The 15,422-nt window shown below is 43.9% G+C and overlaps 1 protein-coding gene across 2 annotated transcripts; it reads left to right on the top strand.

Annotated features, from left to right (window-relative positions):
- The first annotated feature begins 540 nt into the window (after nt 1-540).
- On the top strand, nt 541-13,314 carry LOC124041993 (segment polarity protein dishevelled homolog DVL-3-like). 2 transcript variants are annotated; one of them, XM_046360231.1, is made up of 15 exons: nt 541-1,138; nt 3,486-3,555; nt 5,574-5,704; nt 8,009-8,121; nt 8,416-8,548; nt 8,667-8,757; nt 8,850-8,919; nt 9,107-9,246; nt 9,468-9,544; nt 10,165-10,232; nt 10,375-10,524; nt 10,809-10,940; nt 11,128-11,295; nt 11,404-11,625; nt 12,137-13,314. In XM_046360231.1, the coding sequence occupies exons 1-15, from the start codon at nt 978-980 to the stop codon at nt 12,505-12,507; spliced, it is 2,097 nt and encodes a 698-aa protein (XP_046216187.1). In that variant the 5' UTR covers nt 541-977; the 3' UTR covers nt 12,508-13,314. The 2 variants fall into 2 exon arrangements, with proteins under 2 accessions (XP_046216187.1, XP_046216188.1); XM_046360232.1 differs by having other exon boundaries at nt 542-1,138; nt 5,574-5,695.
- Nucleotides 13,315-15,422: the final 2,108 nt, after the last annotated feature.

Here is a 15,422-nt window from a genome sequence, read left to right as displayed (position 1 = left end):
AACATAATCTGCGTATTTCCGTTAGGGAACAACTTCTCTATGAAGTGAGCGTGTGGAATAACTACATTTGCCTTTGCACTCCTAAACAACGCGATTTTATAAGTATTTTGCAAAGGGTAAAGTCTACAACACTTAGTCCACTCTGTTCATAACACATTATAGTTTTGGGAACAGAAAGCTGTTTTGAGATCAAATGTTTCCTCAATGATAAAATGTTCAGAATATCGGCCAAAATCCATCTCTTTCCATCTTCTCCCACTGCTGGCCAGTGGGTTTCCTCCAAATTTATGCTACACATTTATACATCCAGTGACATATCTGTCTCGACATTGTTCTATCTGTGGTATAGCTACATACAATTTAGCATTGACTCGCGAAACTACCTCTAACTTGCAGAGACATAAACATTTATACATTCGTTTATGGACTCTGGGGAAGTAGAAAACGGGTTTCATTGCCAAAATCCCGAAGTAAGGTTATTCCTTGAAAAACCGTTACGATTATTTTTCTTTCCTCCTCTCCGGTAGAGGGAGCACGTTTATTTTAGGGTTGGTGGTTGTTTGTTGTAGACTGCATTCTGAACTCAGGAGGAAGGATTCTTCGTGTTTATTCAACAAAGTAACTGCCAGCTAGCGTGAACAACGACTGCCTAAATTCACATTTAGTCAAGATTGGAATGTAGATACATTTGGAAGGTTGCGCCTTTTCAAATTGGTAACATAATATCCGGGTACATAAAAGTCTTCGTCTGGCTGAACCTTTGTGGAGCAAGGTGCTTCTAAATAGCTAGCTAATACTAGCTAACGTTAGGTTGCTACAGTAGCGAGTTAAAAGGATTCAAAATAACAACTGGTAGCCAGCCGGCTGGCCAGAAAGCCGGGGGAATCACCGCAGCACCGCGGGGAGCCGAGGCCCGAAAGGAGCTTTCCAGGACCGCGGCTTGATGTACCCTGCCTGCCTCGCCCCAGCAGCCCACAATGGGGGAGACCAAAGTCATATATCACCTCGACGACCAGGAAACACCTTACCTGGTCAAATTGGCAGTGCCCGCGGACAGGGTCACACTTGCAGACTTCAAAAATGTTCTGAAGAAACCGAACTACAAGTTCTTCTTCAAATCTATGGATGACGATTTTGGGTGAGCATTATTAGCATCTAAACAGTCTGTTACGGGAACGTTAACTAATTCTTTCACAATTAAATTATAATTTGTCAAAACGGGTTGGCTAACGTTAGCTAATCAACGTTTTCATGGTAATCATGGCTTGAGTTTGTTATTCCTTTGTTTTAACGTTATTCGTCGCTTTAAAAAATATATATATTACACAGTTAACGTTAGTTAGCTAGCTATTGTAACCGTTATATATTTGAGCTAACTAACGTTCAAATTATTTACGAAACTAGGCAACATTGTCAATTTTCCTATTGCACAAGATTCAAGTATGGATAATTGAGAGAGGTGGGCTACCTAGTTACCTATCGGTTGTATAATAGCCAGTAAAGTGAAGTGGCTAACATCAGGGAGAAGGCCAACAGACCAGGTCAATGGTCTCTTCTCTCCTCCTGCTGTTGTTGTCAAAAAAGGGATGCAGTAGACTGGATGGTTGGACATTACGTTCGGTCACTTACTCGGGAATGCGCTGTTGTTCACTGGCAAGTTTACAAGCCAGCCCTTTGCGTGTGAAATGGTAAAGGAAATTATTCCATGTCCCATTAATCACTGAAAATGGCCTTAAACTTATCAGTAAGGTGATTTGGATAGATATTGTGTTCCTACAGTGCATGTCAGAAATGGGTAACATCAGTGTTGAATACTTTCGTTGAGTAAAATGTTTTTTAAAAAGTGAAACACCTCAATGGCCTGTTTTATAGAGAATGGCTTAGGTCTAACTGTCTATCCGGACGGTGGGGAACTCCCAAGGGGCTTTGCCAGATTGAGCTCCTGGTAGAAGTCCAACTCTTCAGATTGAGAGTCAGGAAAGGTTATGTATTTGATCTCAAACCGGTCTGCAATGGGACTGAATGCACCACTGAGATGCAGTGCATTGGGAAAGTATTCAGACCCCTTGAGCTTTTCCACATTTTGTTACACTACAGCCTTATTCTAAAAAATATCCTCATCAATCTACACACAATACCCCATAATGACAAATACAAAACAGGTTTTTAGACATGTTTGCCAAAAAATAAAAATGATATAAACATAAATACCTTATTTGCATAAGTATTCAGACCCTTTGCTGTAAGACTTGAAATTGAGCTCAGGTGCATCCTGTTTCTATTGATCATCCTTGAGATGTTTCTACAACTTGATTGAGAGTCCACCTGAGTCCACCTGTGGTAATTTAAAATGATAGAATATGAGTTGGAAAAGCACACACCTGTCTATATAAGGTCCCACAGTTGACAGTGCATGTCGGAGCAAAAACCAAGCCATAAAAGCGTCTGCTAAATGGCATATATATGAGGTCAAAGGAATTGTCCACAGAGCCCCAAGACAGGATTGTTTTGATTCACAGATATGTGGAAGGTTACCAAAACATTTCTGAAGTGTTGAAGGACCCCAATGGCCACTCTGACAGAGTTCCAGGGTTCCTCTGTGGAGATGGGAGAGTCTTCCAGAAGGACAACCATCTCTGCAGCACTCCACCAATCAGGCCTTAATGGTAGAGTGGCCAGACAAAAGTCACTCCTCAGTAGAATGCACATGACAGCCCGCTTGGAATTTGCCTAAAAGCACCTAAAGGACTCTGACCATGATAAACAAGATTTTCTGGTCTGATGAAACCAAGATTGAACTCTTTGGCCTGAATGCCAAGCACCTCTCATCACCTGGCCAATACCATCCCTACTGTGAAGCATACTGTGGGGTTGTTTTTCAGTGGCACGAAATGGGAGAACGGGTCGAGGGAAAGATCAACAGAGCAAAGTACATAGAGATCCTTGATGAAATCCTGCTCCACTCACGACCTCAGACTTGGGTAAAGGTTCCCTTTCCAACAGGACAATGACCTGTTGTCTCTACCCTAAGCACACAGCCAAGAGAAAGCAGGAGTGGCTTCGGGTCAAGTCTCTGAATATCCTTGAGTGGACCAGCCAGAGCCCGGACTTGAACCCGATCGAACATCTCTGGAGAGATCTGAAAATAGCTGTGCAGCGACGCTCCCCATCTAACCTGACAGAGCTTGAGAGGATCTGCAGAGAAGAATGGGAGAAACTCTCCAAATACAGGTTGTGCCAAGCTTGTAGTGTCATACCCAAGAAGCCTCGAGGCTGCTAAAGGTGCTTCAACAAAGTACTAAGTAAAGGGTCTGAATACTTACGTAAATGTAATATTAGTTTATTTTTATAAATGTCTAACAGTTTTTGTTTTGTCATTATGAGGTATTGTGTTTGTGTAGATTTATGAGATGTTTATTTTTTGGATCCATTTTAGAATATTGCTGTAAATGTTGAGTAAATGTTGTTCTCTCTTTTCCTCGCAGGGTGGTGAAAGAAGAGATATCTGATGACAATGCCAAACTCCCTTGTTTTAATGGTCGTGTGGTATCTTGGGTAAGCACACACACACCACCTTTGTCTTAAGTGTTTGTCAATGACACCCATCTGTTGTGGCTGCTATTGACTCTGAACATCACTCTGTCTCTGGGGAGGAGCCTCACTCATTTGTTTGATAATATCATTATTACTAGGGCCGGGACGATACCAGTATTGCGATACTCATTAGTATTGTGGCAATGAAACAACACAAAGCATAATTAACTTATTAGGCCTGTTTTCTTGTTGGAAACAAACAACATTATGTTGTCCTCCAGGGTCATATCTATTTATTTTTTCTAGCTATAGCACACAATATTATATACTGAACAAAACTAGAAACTCAACTTGTAAAGTGTTGCTTTCATGAGCTGAAATAAAAGATCCCAGAAATTTTCCATACACACAGGAAGCTTATTTCTCTCAAATTTGGTTTGCACATTTGTATACCGGTACATCCCTATTAGTGAGCATTTCTCCTATGCCAAGATAATCCATGCACCTGACAGGAATGTCATATCAAGAAGCTGATTAAACAGCATGATCATTACACAGGTGCACCTTATGCTGGGGACAGTAAAAGGCCATTCTAAAATTGCAGTTTCACAATGCCACAATGTCTCAATTTTGAACGAGCGTGCAATGGGCATGTTGACTGCAGGAATGTCCACCATAGCTGTTGCCAGAAAATTGAATGTTTATTTCTCTACCATAAGCTGCCTCCAACATTCCTTAAGAGAATTTGTCACTATGCCCAATTGGCCTCGCAACCGCAGCCCACATGTAACCACGCCAACCCAGGATCTTCACACCAGGCTTCTTAATAAAATATAATTTAAAAGTTTTATTTTTAAGACATGCAATCTACTTGCAGTGAAGACGCTCAACATTTTCACCTGTGGGATATTCTGAGACCAGCCACTCGTACAGCTGATGAAACTGAGGAAACTCGTTCTAATTGGCTGGGCCAGGCTCTCCAGTGTGTGTTCCTGGCTCCCAAATGGATGGACCTATGCCTGCCCAGTCATGTAAATTCCATAGATTATGGCCTAAAATGTGTATTTAAATTGACTGATTTTCTTATGAGCTGTAACTCAGTAAAATCGTTGAAATTGTTCAATGTTGCGTTTTAAGATTTTTGTTAAGTATACATAGAGCAGGGGATTTAAAAGACCAAAGAGTTGAATCTGCTTCGTGTTTTCATTTTTGCCATTGAAAAAAATATTGCAATACTGGTATCGTCCCGGCCCTAATTACACACACACGCGCTGTTTCTCATTCTCTTTACTTCTCGTCAATCTTTTTAGCTGTCTTCCGAATACACACTTGTTGTTTGTCTCCAACTCATACATTCTCAGTACACACAGACCAGTGTGTGTCTTCATGACTGAGATGTTTTTCTGCACCTCCTTGCTTGTCCTCTTTTTCTCAATTGAGTTCTGATTAAGACAAACTGAAATCACAGGATCATAGACATCACTCTCAAATAAAGAACTTCACTGCACCTAATGAGAAGATTAAATCACAGAGAGTGGCAAAAGAAAGTGAGGAGTGAAAGGGTGGTTTGTTTAAGAAGGAAATGGTGTGTGTACTGAGAAATTTGTTTTGGAGACATTAACAACTAGTGTAGGGTTCCCCAACTGACACCCCCGGGTGGTTTAATTTGGCCCCCCAAGTTTTCTGACCCCCTTGTTGGACATAAGACTGTACAAACACCAGGAAATCCGCTCCAAATTATTTTAATTTAAGAAATCTGTTCCCAAGTATTCCCACGTGATTGTATACACATGTAAGCAAGGTTTGAAATGATTGTTTTAGTCAAACATATGTTTGGGCTTTTTGCAGTCAATTTTCAGTCTACAAATTATTAGTAATTATTTTCCAGTGTATGTCTGTTTGTCGCCTCTCTGCTTGGTCTTTGGGGCTTACAGGCCTGGTTTGCTGTAAAACGCATTTCTAAAAATAGCTGTATAATGAATGCAAATAATTTGAGGGTGCATGATTGTTGGGGTCTCATCGTTGGTCTCTGTCCTCAGCTGGTGTCGGGGGACGGTGCTCACTCAGACGGGGGCTCGGTGGTTGAGAGTTTGTTGGAGCTGCCGCCAGCCCCCCTGGAGAGGACAGGGGGCATCGGGGACTCCAGACCACCATCCTACCAGTTAGTTGTGTGTGTGTGCCTGTTCAGATGTGTGCGCAATGTACTGTTGTGACTTTACTTTCATTATTCTGATGACTGTTATTTATCTAATCAACTATGTTTATTTGTTACCCGATTTTTAAAGTAATCATGTAACAATTAACTCATTAGGAATTTGGGCACCACGAAAGTTACCATGTCCCGAATTATACTCTAAAGGTCTTTAGCTATCACCTCCATAAACAGTCAACGGATTAATCATAACCTCATATCATCATTCTGAACAGTCGTACCCTCCTGCATCTGCAAAAAACCCAGCCTTATGATTCAGTACTACACAAGTTAGTTTAATTATTTATTTACTAGCTAACTACAGGATAAACATATACACTTAATACATTAGAAACGGGTCCCTAGTGGACTGACTCAATATGGCGGCTTGTTACAAAGGAGAAAGATAGGCTAGCCAGCCGTGTCGATGGTTACCATTGGTGATGATAGTAATAGAATACGGTGATTTGAGAAGAGTAGTAGAATGCTCCCACATAAGTTCACTTTTCTAGATACTTAGGATAGCTAATCAGCCGTACCAGTGATTGTCTGGGAGGTGACTACCTTGTTGAGATTTCAGAGTTCGAACCACTTTGGAAGGTGTGCTGCAGCTTAACGCCTCTCTGGTCTCGTATGTTAATTCTTAACCCACCTTTTTTAGATGGTTCGTTCAAAAGGGGCGGTTCTTGCGGCTGACACATTCTCTGACCTCACTCAAGGAGGTGGTGACTTCTTACTTGTTCAAAGTTATAGAAATAATTTCCTCATAGTTTCTAAGATCACATCCCTCTCTTAACAAAAACACTCTGTTTGTCCTATTTCATACACAATGTAGAGGATGGACACTGTACATGTAGTATGTAGACTTTCCAAGTTACAGTATTTCCTTTATAACAATATTTAATGACGTCACAAAATGACAACCAAAATGACATTATTATTATTCTTTAGATCGCCTCTGACCATCCCCCACGTTTTATGTTTATGAGATGTTGTTCCAGTATTTGCTCTAGGATGTTTTAGAGTTTTGTCGAGAAAACCTCTGTGAAACAAAGGTACACTCCTGTGTGAATTTGGAGAGGGAGACAGCTGAAAGTTCTAATCCTTGATTTACAGCAGGGTATGAGCTGTCACCCCCCCCACACACACACACACACACATCAGTTCCCTTCTCCCCCCTCTGTAGGTGAGAGAGGGTTTGGTTGAAGTCACCCGATGCAAAGCTGATCCGACCCATCTGGATCATCACAGTACAGTCATGACAGCACATCTATTTGACTGTTATTTTTTTGGTTGTGTGTGTGCTTGTGAAGAAGTGTGTTTTTGTCTCTCTCCAAGACTCTGTATATGTCTTAGGGTGTGTTTGTAAAATCACCCTAAAGTGTCAGAGTGCACTCTGGGCCCATTCATAAATTCACAGCGTTTCGTTCTTGGTGCGGTCAGAGTGACCGAGGTGGACATTGTGAGGTTTAGAACACTCGGAACAACGGCAGTCAAGCGCCCAAGCTAACTGGCTAAAGGTGGCAATTAAATATAGTAAATATATATTATTGTTTAACCTTTTATTTAACAGTTGAGAACAAATTCTTATTTACAATGAAGGCCTACAGTGGGTTAACTTCCTTGTTCAGGGGCTGAACGGCAGATTTTTACCTTGTCAGCTCAGGGATTTGATCCAGCAACCTTTCGGTTACTGGCCCAACGCTAACTGCAAAACCTACTAGCTTCCCGACACAATGAAAGAACACCATATAATCGCTTGACTTCCAAGTCTACTTTGATATGATGGTGCATAAAGGTGTTTCCACCTCCATTTCTCGCATAATTATTTTACAGACACAAAAAGACCCCACCATGTCGAACGAACAAATTACCTGATGGCATGTACAATTTCTACCGGAACTTCCTGTTTCCATCATAGCTGTTGTGATTTTTCTTTAAAATACGGTATGACTTTACTCACATGAACTGTGGATAGAAACGTGCTTACTGGCCACAAATATATTTTTTGCCAATGTTTACTTAAGCCTGCCTAAATTATTCTGTGCTCTAGCTCTATCAAACCAGCTCTGAAGTCGGTGTAGATTGACAGGGTGAATTTACAAATAATGTTTTTGTGCTTCTAACATCTGCCTAAAAACCGTGAGCACAACTTCTTGCTCAATGGAATAATTATTACTTTTGTGACACGCCACTCTTTTCTCTCTTCCCCTCTGACCCGCTCTCAATTTCTCCCCCCTCCCTCATCCCTTTCTCCATCCGTTTCACCATGTCGCACTGCAGTGGGAAGGCCACAGGTGGACGAGACTCGTTGGACAACGAGACTGAGACGGGCTCAATGGTGTCCCAGAGGAGAGAGAGGGAGCGACCTCGCCGGAAACCCACTCACCAGCCTGGTCTGAGAGCAGTCTGTCCCCTCCACTCCTCTCTTTAGTCACTCACTCAGCATCTCTCTTCCACTCCTCTTTGACATACTCTCTTAACTCTACTGTCCACTTCCTAGTGGATGATGTGACAAATGACAGTTTTTGGATAAGCTTGGTGGATTATGCACCTATCAAGGGGCAGTGGGAAGCTATTACCACCATTTTAACCGATCCAGCTTTATAGTTATCCAAACTACATGACGTTCCTAGGGCCTGGGCCTATAGCGTGAGGCCTTTCGCTGAGTGCCGTGTCGCCCCCTGCAGGTGGGAGGAACGGTTACTCGCGAGTGGGCCGAGGGGCTGAGCTGAGCCAATATGACAGCTGCTCGTCCTTCATGAGCAGTGAGCTGGAGTCCACCAGCTGCTTCGACTCTGAGGACGACGACGCCACCAGCCGGTGAGGCCCTCCACCTAACCGTCATGCAACGTTTGTCTAACCTCCACTTTCTTGCCTCCTTCCAGTGGGAACCTTTGCCTTATGTATACTGTGACCCTTTTGGGCTTTCTCCTCCCAGCTTCAGCAGTTCCACAGAGCAGAGCTCCTCTCGTCTGATGAGGCGACACCGCCGGCGCCGGCGGAAACCCAAAACGTCCAACATGGAAAGGGTGAGATGGGCGGACACGCACACAGTATTTTGATATGTAAATGACCTTACGTCTTTCGTCACGCTTCTTTGTCTCCCGCTCCTTCTTTGTAGTCTTCATCCTTCAGCAGCATCACAGACTCCACCATGTCTCTGAACATCATCACTGTTACACTGAACATGGGTAAGTATTTCTGTTGCTGTGTTTCTCACTTTTCCTGATAAATTGTAATAAAACTTTGGATAGTCGTCTCTGTTCGTAGTTCTCAAAGCGTTTTTTGACAAACTGGGTTATTAACTAATTAACTACAAATATGAAGTAGAAATCCTACACTGTCTCAATGTGCCTCCTCTATATTTCTATCTTGTAGAGAAGTATAACTTCCTGGGCATCAGCATCGTGGGGCAAAGCAATGAGAGGGGAGACGGAGGCATCTACATCGGCTCCATCATGAAAGGAGGGGCTGTGGCTGCAGACGGACGCATTGAGCCCGGAGACATGCTGCTGCAGGTGTGTCTGTGACTCCAGAAATGTGTGGCCCCCATTCAACATTGGAGCAGGGTGATCAAGTAGTTGTATTCAGGGTTGAGTTCATGATGCATTAAATGGACTGAAACAGGGTGGAACTACCTGAATATGTCCAATAAGAAATGCTTGTTTTGCTATAATTTCCTACGGTGAAACCTAATGCGTACCAACCAGATCAGACATCGTCTCCTCACTCCTAACAGGTGAACGACATCAACTTTGAGAATATGAACAACGACGATGCGGTTCGAGTGCTGAGGGACATCGTACACAAGCCAGGGTGATTCTCTCACACACACACACACACACACACACACACACACACACACACACACACACACACACACACACACACACACACACCTGTGTTCTTTCACAAGCACATTTACAAACACACACAAGTTGCAACCACAGTCTTAGGACATAGAAAGAATGTTGTATTTTATACTTTCACTTTCTTTGGTATTGTATTCGGTCTGTAAAAAGACAGGTGTAAGTTTTGCTTTGCTTTGCCTTATACAGTGTGACAAAAAAGTATTTAGTCAGCCACCAATTATGCAAGTTCCCCCACTTAAAAAGTTTGACCTCTGTCATTGCCAACAAAGGTTATATAACAAAGTATTGAAAAACTTGTTATTGACCAAATACTTATTTTCCACCATAATTTGCAAATAAATTAATTTAAAATCCTACAGTGTGATTTTCTGAAATTTTTTTCTCTCATTTTGTCTGTCATAGTTGAAGTGTACCTATGATGCAAATTACAGGCCTCATCTTTTTAAGTGGGAGAACTTGCACAATTGGTGGCTGACTAAATCTTTTTTTGCCCCACTCTATATGTGTGTAGTGTGCCTAGCCAGCTCTGTGTTAAGTGTGTGTGTGTGTGAACTCTGTTTACAGTCCCATCACTCTGACTGTGGCTAAGTGCTGGGACCCCAACCCCCGGAGCTGCTTTGCTCTGCCTAGAAGTGAGTATTCTCCTGCTGTGTCTTCCTCATGCAACACACAACTCAAAATATGTTAATGTTTGTGAATATTTGTGGAGGTTTTATGAATGGTTTTGTGATATCTGTGTACTATGTCCGTCTAACCCCCTTTTTCTCCCACCAGGTGAGCCGATCCGGCCCATTGACCCTGCTGCGTGGGTGTCCCACACTGCAGCGATGACGGGGGTGTACCCTGCCTATGGCATGAGCCCCTCGATGACCACGGTCACCTCCACCAGCTCCTCCATCAGCAGCTCCATCCCTGAGACTGAGCGTGAGTCACACATACACCTGGGTTCCATCAAAACTCATGGAAACACTCTAAAATACCTCTTGTTTTTATTGCGTCATGAAGCAATCAACAGTCTAGTATGTGAACAAGATCCTAATGTAATGCCTTTTAAGTTCTACTAATCTTTGAAACGAACCCACAACTGTCATACTGGGGAAAACCTGCATCCTAACTAAAGAGTCCCACTGTTCCATTCTAAACCTGTAAGCTATGGTCACTACCCTGGCTAAACCCAGTAACCCACACCTCCCATTTGCTCCTCACAGGCTTCGACGATTTCCACTTGTCCATCCACAGCGACATGGCAACCGTTGCCAAGGCCATGGCTTCCCCGGAGTCGGGCCTGGAGGTGCGAGACAGGATGTGGCTAAAAATCACCATCGCCAATGCCTTTATAGGTACACTCACACTTTTCCTCTACCTCTCTTTCTATCTACCCCTCTGTCTCTCTTCCTGTTCTCCGGTTTTTCACTTTCTCATTTAGTCTAAATTCTTTCTAAATTCCCTGTGTTCTTTCTTTTTTGCAGGTTAATTGCCATTGAATGTGTATGTTTGTGTCGAGACTCATTGTGTGCGTCTTCCCAGGCTCAGATGTCGTGGACTGGCTCTTCCATCACGTAGAGGGCTTCTCGGACCGCAGGGAAGCCAGGAAGTACGCCAGTAACCTGCTCAAGGCCAGCTACATCCGCCACACCGTCAACAAGATCACCTTCTCCGAGCAGTGTTACTACATCTTCGGAGACCTCTGTGGCAGTGAGTGTTTTCAGTAGATCCTCGTATTTCCTAGTTTGAAAACAACCCCTAGTCCAAAACTACAACATTTATGTTCTTGACCTCTCTCTGTCTCTCTCTCTCTCTCAGACATGGCCCACTTGTCTCTGCAAGACCACGACGGCTCCAGTGGAGGGGCGTCGGACCAGGACACCCTGCCCCCTCTGCCCCACCCTGGGGCAGCCCCCTGGCCCATGGCCCTGCCCTACCAGTTCCCCATCGCCCACCCCTACAACCCCCAGCCCCAACCCGACCTGCCCCAGGGCTTCCCGGGGGTAGGGGCGGGCAGCGCTGGCAGCCAGCACAGCGACGGTGAGGAAAGCTGGGTCTCACCAGCAGAATTCAGTCAAACCCAGACACAGAGAGATGGGGAACTAGTTTCAGTTAACCAACACTACAGCCTAGGACAATGCAACACTTTGAGTTAACACACATTGTAAAAAATAATTAAACTGCATCATAATACAATCGTAACAATAATTCCTGTTGATTTAAAAGCTATTGAGCTATTTATCTGGCACATTTGATCTTATTGGCCAGTCAATATCAATGATATGTGTTGGCCCCGGCATGAATCAGCACTACCAGGACTGACTTGTGTTCACAGTGTAAATAAATTATGTAGAAAAACCTCAAGGAGATTTTAAGATTATACAGGAGTGTTGCTCTAATGTATATATATCCAAATTAATTTATCTAAGTCATGCACGCAGCAAAGCCAGAACTTACACACAGTCAATCATATAAAACATTTGCAGTCATGTATGAAGGACAAATAGTTGGATGTTCATACACTTTGTTTGTTTTCCTCCCCTGACTCCAGGCAGCAGCGGCTCCAACTGCAGTAAGCCCGAGGGCAGAGGCGGCGCCGGGGGCTCCAACAAGTCGGGTGGTAGTGGCAGCGAGTCAGAGATCAGGAGCCATCGGGCCCCCAGTGAGCGCTCTGTGGCCCCTAGCGAGCGCAGCACCCGCAGTTCCTACAGCCATCGAAGCGCCCACTCACTGTCCTACGGCCCTGGCTTGGTCTATGCCCCCCCTGGCCTGCCCCCTCAGCCCCTCCACCTGGCCACAGCTGCCCCTGGAGCACCCCCAGGCCGAGAGCTGGCCAACGCTGCCCCAGAGCTCACCGGCTCCCGCCAGTCCTTGCGCATAGCCGTCGGCAACTCTGGCGAGTTCTTTGTCGATGTCATGTGATGCAGGTCATGTCATAGGCACACCACAAAATGGTGGATACGAATTGTTTTGTTTAGTGCTGAGAGGGACAGACAGGAGGAGGAGGTCTCTAGGAAATCATTGTTGGGGTCAATTCCATTTCCTTTTTGAATTGGCGGAATTAAAATGTAATTGAGCCCAACCCTGCTGGAAATGTCCTCTTGCTCTTCTGCTCTACTTTCTTCAGTGAAGAAACCCCCCGTCAGTTTCCTCCCTGTGAGGCGAGTTGTGTTTGGGTCGTGACCGGGAGGGAGGCCGGGGAAACAGCTGAGGATGACTCGGCGCTTTTCTACATGGATGTTTTTAATTTGTTGTTTTGTCTTTCCTCTCCTTATCTGTACGTCCTCTGTCCCCCTCCAACCCCAGTCCATCAGAGACAAAGGTTAAAAAAGCTTCCTCCCTCCCTACGTACTTTCTTTCACCTAAAATGGTCCCTTAACAACCGATTTATGTTTGCAAAGTGAAAGAAATAGAAAATTAACACTAATCTTAAATGGACTTTTATTTGTATGACTCTGTTTGACTATGAAAATGTAGTACAAGAGACTCTGTTCTCTTGTGTTTATCATAGCTGGTTGCAGATACATGTAGTTTCTTTTCCAACACTAAACATGAGCTTCCAGTTTAGACTCATTGTTAAAGTACATTTGTCTGTTAATCAGAGGTATATTTGTGTCTCTGTCTTGCGATAATGTACAGTGGAGAGAAAAAGGTTTTCTTACCAACTCTCACTACTCTTTTATTGAGAAATGTGTTTTTATTTATATAAATATAGTTTTATGACTAATGTGTTTTTTGTGTGTGTGTGTGTGTCAAGAAACCTGGGGACGGACATTATTTGTGTGTGTTTACGCTTCCTTTTAACTGGTTGATCCACTGCATCAAAAAGCTTTCAAATGTAAATGTCTGGATATGACACTTTATGAAGGGAAAATCTTAAGGGAGCATGACTTGATCATGCAGTTCCAGGATACATATTTTGAGATGAAGTTGGTAGGACTGCTGTAGCATCAAATCAAATTATATTAGTCATGTGCCGAATACAACAGGCCTTACAATGAAATGCTTACTTACGAGCCCTAAACCAACAATGCAGTTTCAAAAAAATAAATAAGGTTAAGAATAAAAGTAACAAGTAATTAAAGAGCAGCAGTAAAATAACAATAGCGAGACTATACAGGGGGGTACTGATACAGAGTCCATGTGTGGGGGCACTGGTTAGTTAAGGTAATATGTACATGTAGGTAGTGTTATTAAAGTGACTATGTGTAGATGACAACAGAGAGAAGCAGTGGTGTAAAGAGGGGGTGAGGGGGGGCACTGCAAATAGTCTGGGTAGCCATTTGCCTAGATGTTCAGGAGTCTTATGGCTTGGGGTAGAAGCTGTTTAGAAGCCTCTTGGACCTAGACTTGGTGCTCCAGTACCGCTTGCCATGCGGTAGCAGAGAGAACTGTCTGGGTCTTTGACAATTTTTAGGGCCTCCTCTGACACCGCCTGGTATAGAGGTCCTGGATGGAAGGAAGCTAGGCCCCAGTGATGTACTGGGCCGTTCGCACTCTGTAGTGCCTTGCGGTCGGAGGCCGAGCAGTTGCCTTACCAGGCAGTGATGCAACCAGTCAGGATGCTCTCGATGGTACAGCTGTAGAACCTTTTGAGGATCTGAGGACCCATGCCAAATCTTTTCAGTCTCCTGAGGGGGAGTAGGTTTTGTCGTGCCCTCTTTACGACTGGTTTAGTTTGTTTGGACTATGGTAGTTTGTTGGTGATGTGGACACCAAGGAACTTGAAGCTCTCAACCTGCTCCACTGCAGCCCCGTAGATGAGAATGGGGGTGTGCTCGGTCCTCTTTTCCCCATAGTCCACAATCATCTCCTTTTTTCTTGATCACATTGAGAGAGAGAGAGAGAGAGAGGTTGTTGTCCTGGCACCACACGGCCAGGTCTTTGACCACCTCCCTATAGGCTGTCTCATCGTTGTCGGTGGTCAGGCCTACCACTGTTGTGCCATCGGCAAACTTAATGATGGTGTTGGAGTCATGCCTGGCCGTGCAGTCATGAGTGAACAGGAAGTACAGGAGGGGACTGAGCATGCACCCCTGAGGGACCATGTGTTGAGGATCAGCGTGGCAGATGTGTTGTTACCTACACTTACCACCTGGGGGCAGCCAGTCAGGAAGTTCAGGATCCAGTTGCAGAGGGAGGTGTTTAGTCCCAGGGTCCTTAGCTTATTGATGAGCTTTGAGGGTACTATGGTGTTACACGCTGAGCTGTAGTCAATGAATAGCATTCTCACATAGGTGTTCCTTTTGTCCAGGTGGGAAAGGTCAGTGTGAAGTGCAATAGAGATTGCAAATAAACAAACAAAAAAACACTATCGGTGCCTTTTTCCAATGGTATCCAGCTGCAACACTGAAGTAGCTGTGACTAAAACCAATACTAACCCCATCTACTGGTCGTGGTTAATCCCTACCACATTTATTTTGATTTTATTTAACCTTTATTTAACTAGGCAAGTCAGTTAAGAATTAATTCTTATTAACTGGCAAAAGGCCTTCTGCAGGGACGGGGGCTGGGATTAAAATAAAAAATATAGGACAAAACACCACGATGAGAGCCCTAAGACGACAACAGCGTGGCAGCAACACATGACAACACAACATGGTAGCAGCATAAAACATGGTACAAACATTATTGGGCAAAGACAACAGCACAAAGGACAAGAACATAGAGATAACAATACATCACATAAAGCAGCCACAACTGTCAGTAAGAGTGTCCATGATTGAGTCTTTGAATGAAGAGACAGTTAAAACTGTCCAGTTTGAGTGTTTGTTGCAGCGAACTGAAAAGAGGAACGACCCAGGGATGTGTGCACTCTGGGGACCTTTAACAGAATG

This window comes from Oncorhynchus gorbuscha, linkage group LG08 (assembly GCF_021184085.1).
Source record: "Oncorhynchus gorbuscha isolate QuinsamMale2020 ecotype Even-year linkage group LG08, OgorEven_v1.0, whole genome shotgun sequence".
Classification (NCBI taxonomy): Eukaryota; Metazoa; Chordata; class Actinopteri; order Salmoniformes; family Salmonidae; genus Oncorhynchus; species Oncorhynchus gorbuscha.
This window is presented reverse-complemented; position numbering and strand designations above follow the sequence as displayed.

What these genes read in the sequence shown, in the direction of transcription:
- LOC124041993 (XM_046360231.1), top strand. Translation starts at nt 978, where the DNA reads ATGGGGGAGACCAAAGTCATATATCACCTCGACGACCAGGAAACACCT. An exon ending in TCTATGGATGACGATTTTGG is followed by an intron (nt 1,139 to 3,485) that starts GTGAGCATTATT and finishes TTTTCCTCGCAG; the next exon opens with GGTGGTGAAAGAAGAGATAT. An exon ending in AAACGTCCAACATGGAAAGG is followed by an intron (nt 8,758 to 8,849) that starts GTGAGATGGGCG and finishes CCTTCTTTGTAG; the next exon opens with TCTTCATCCTTCAGCAGCAT.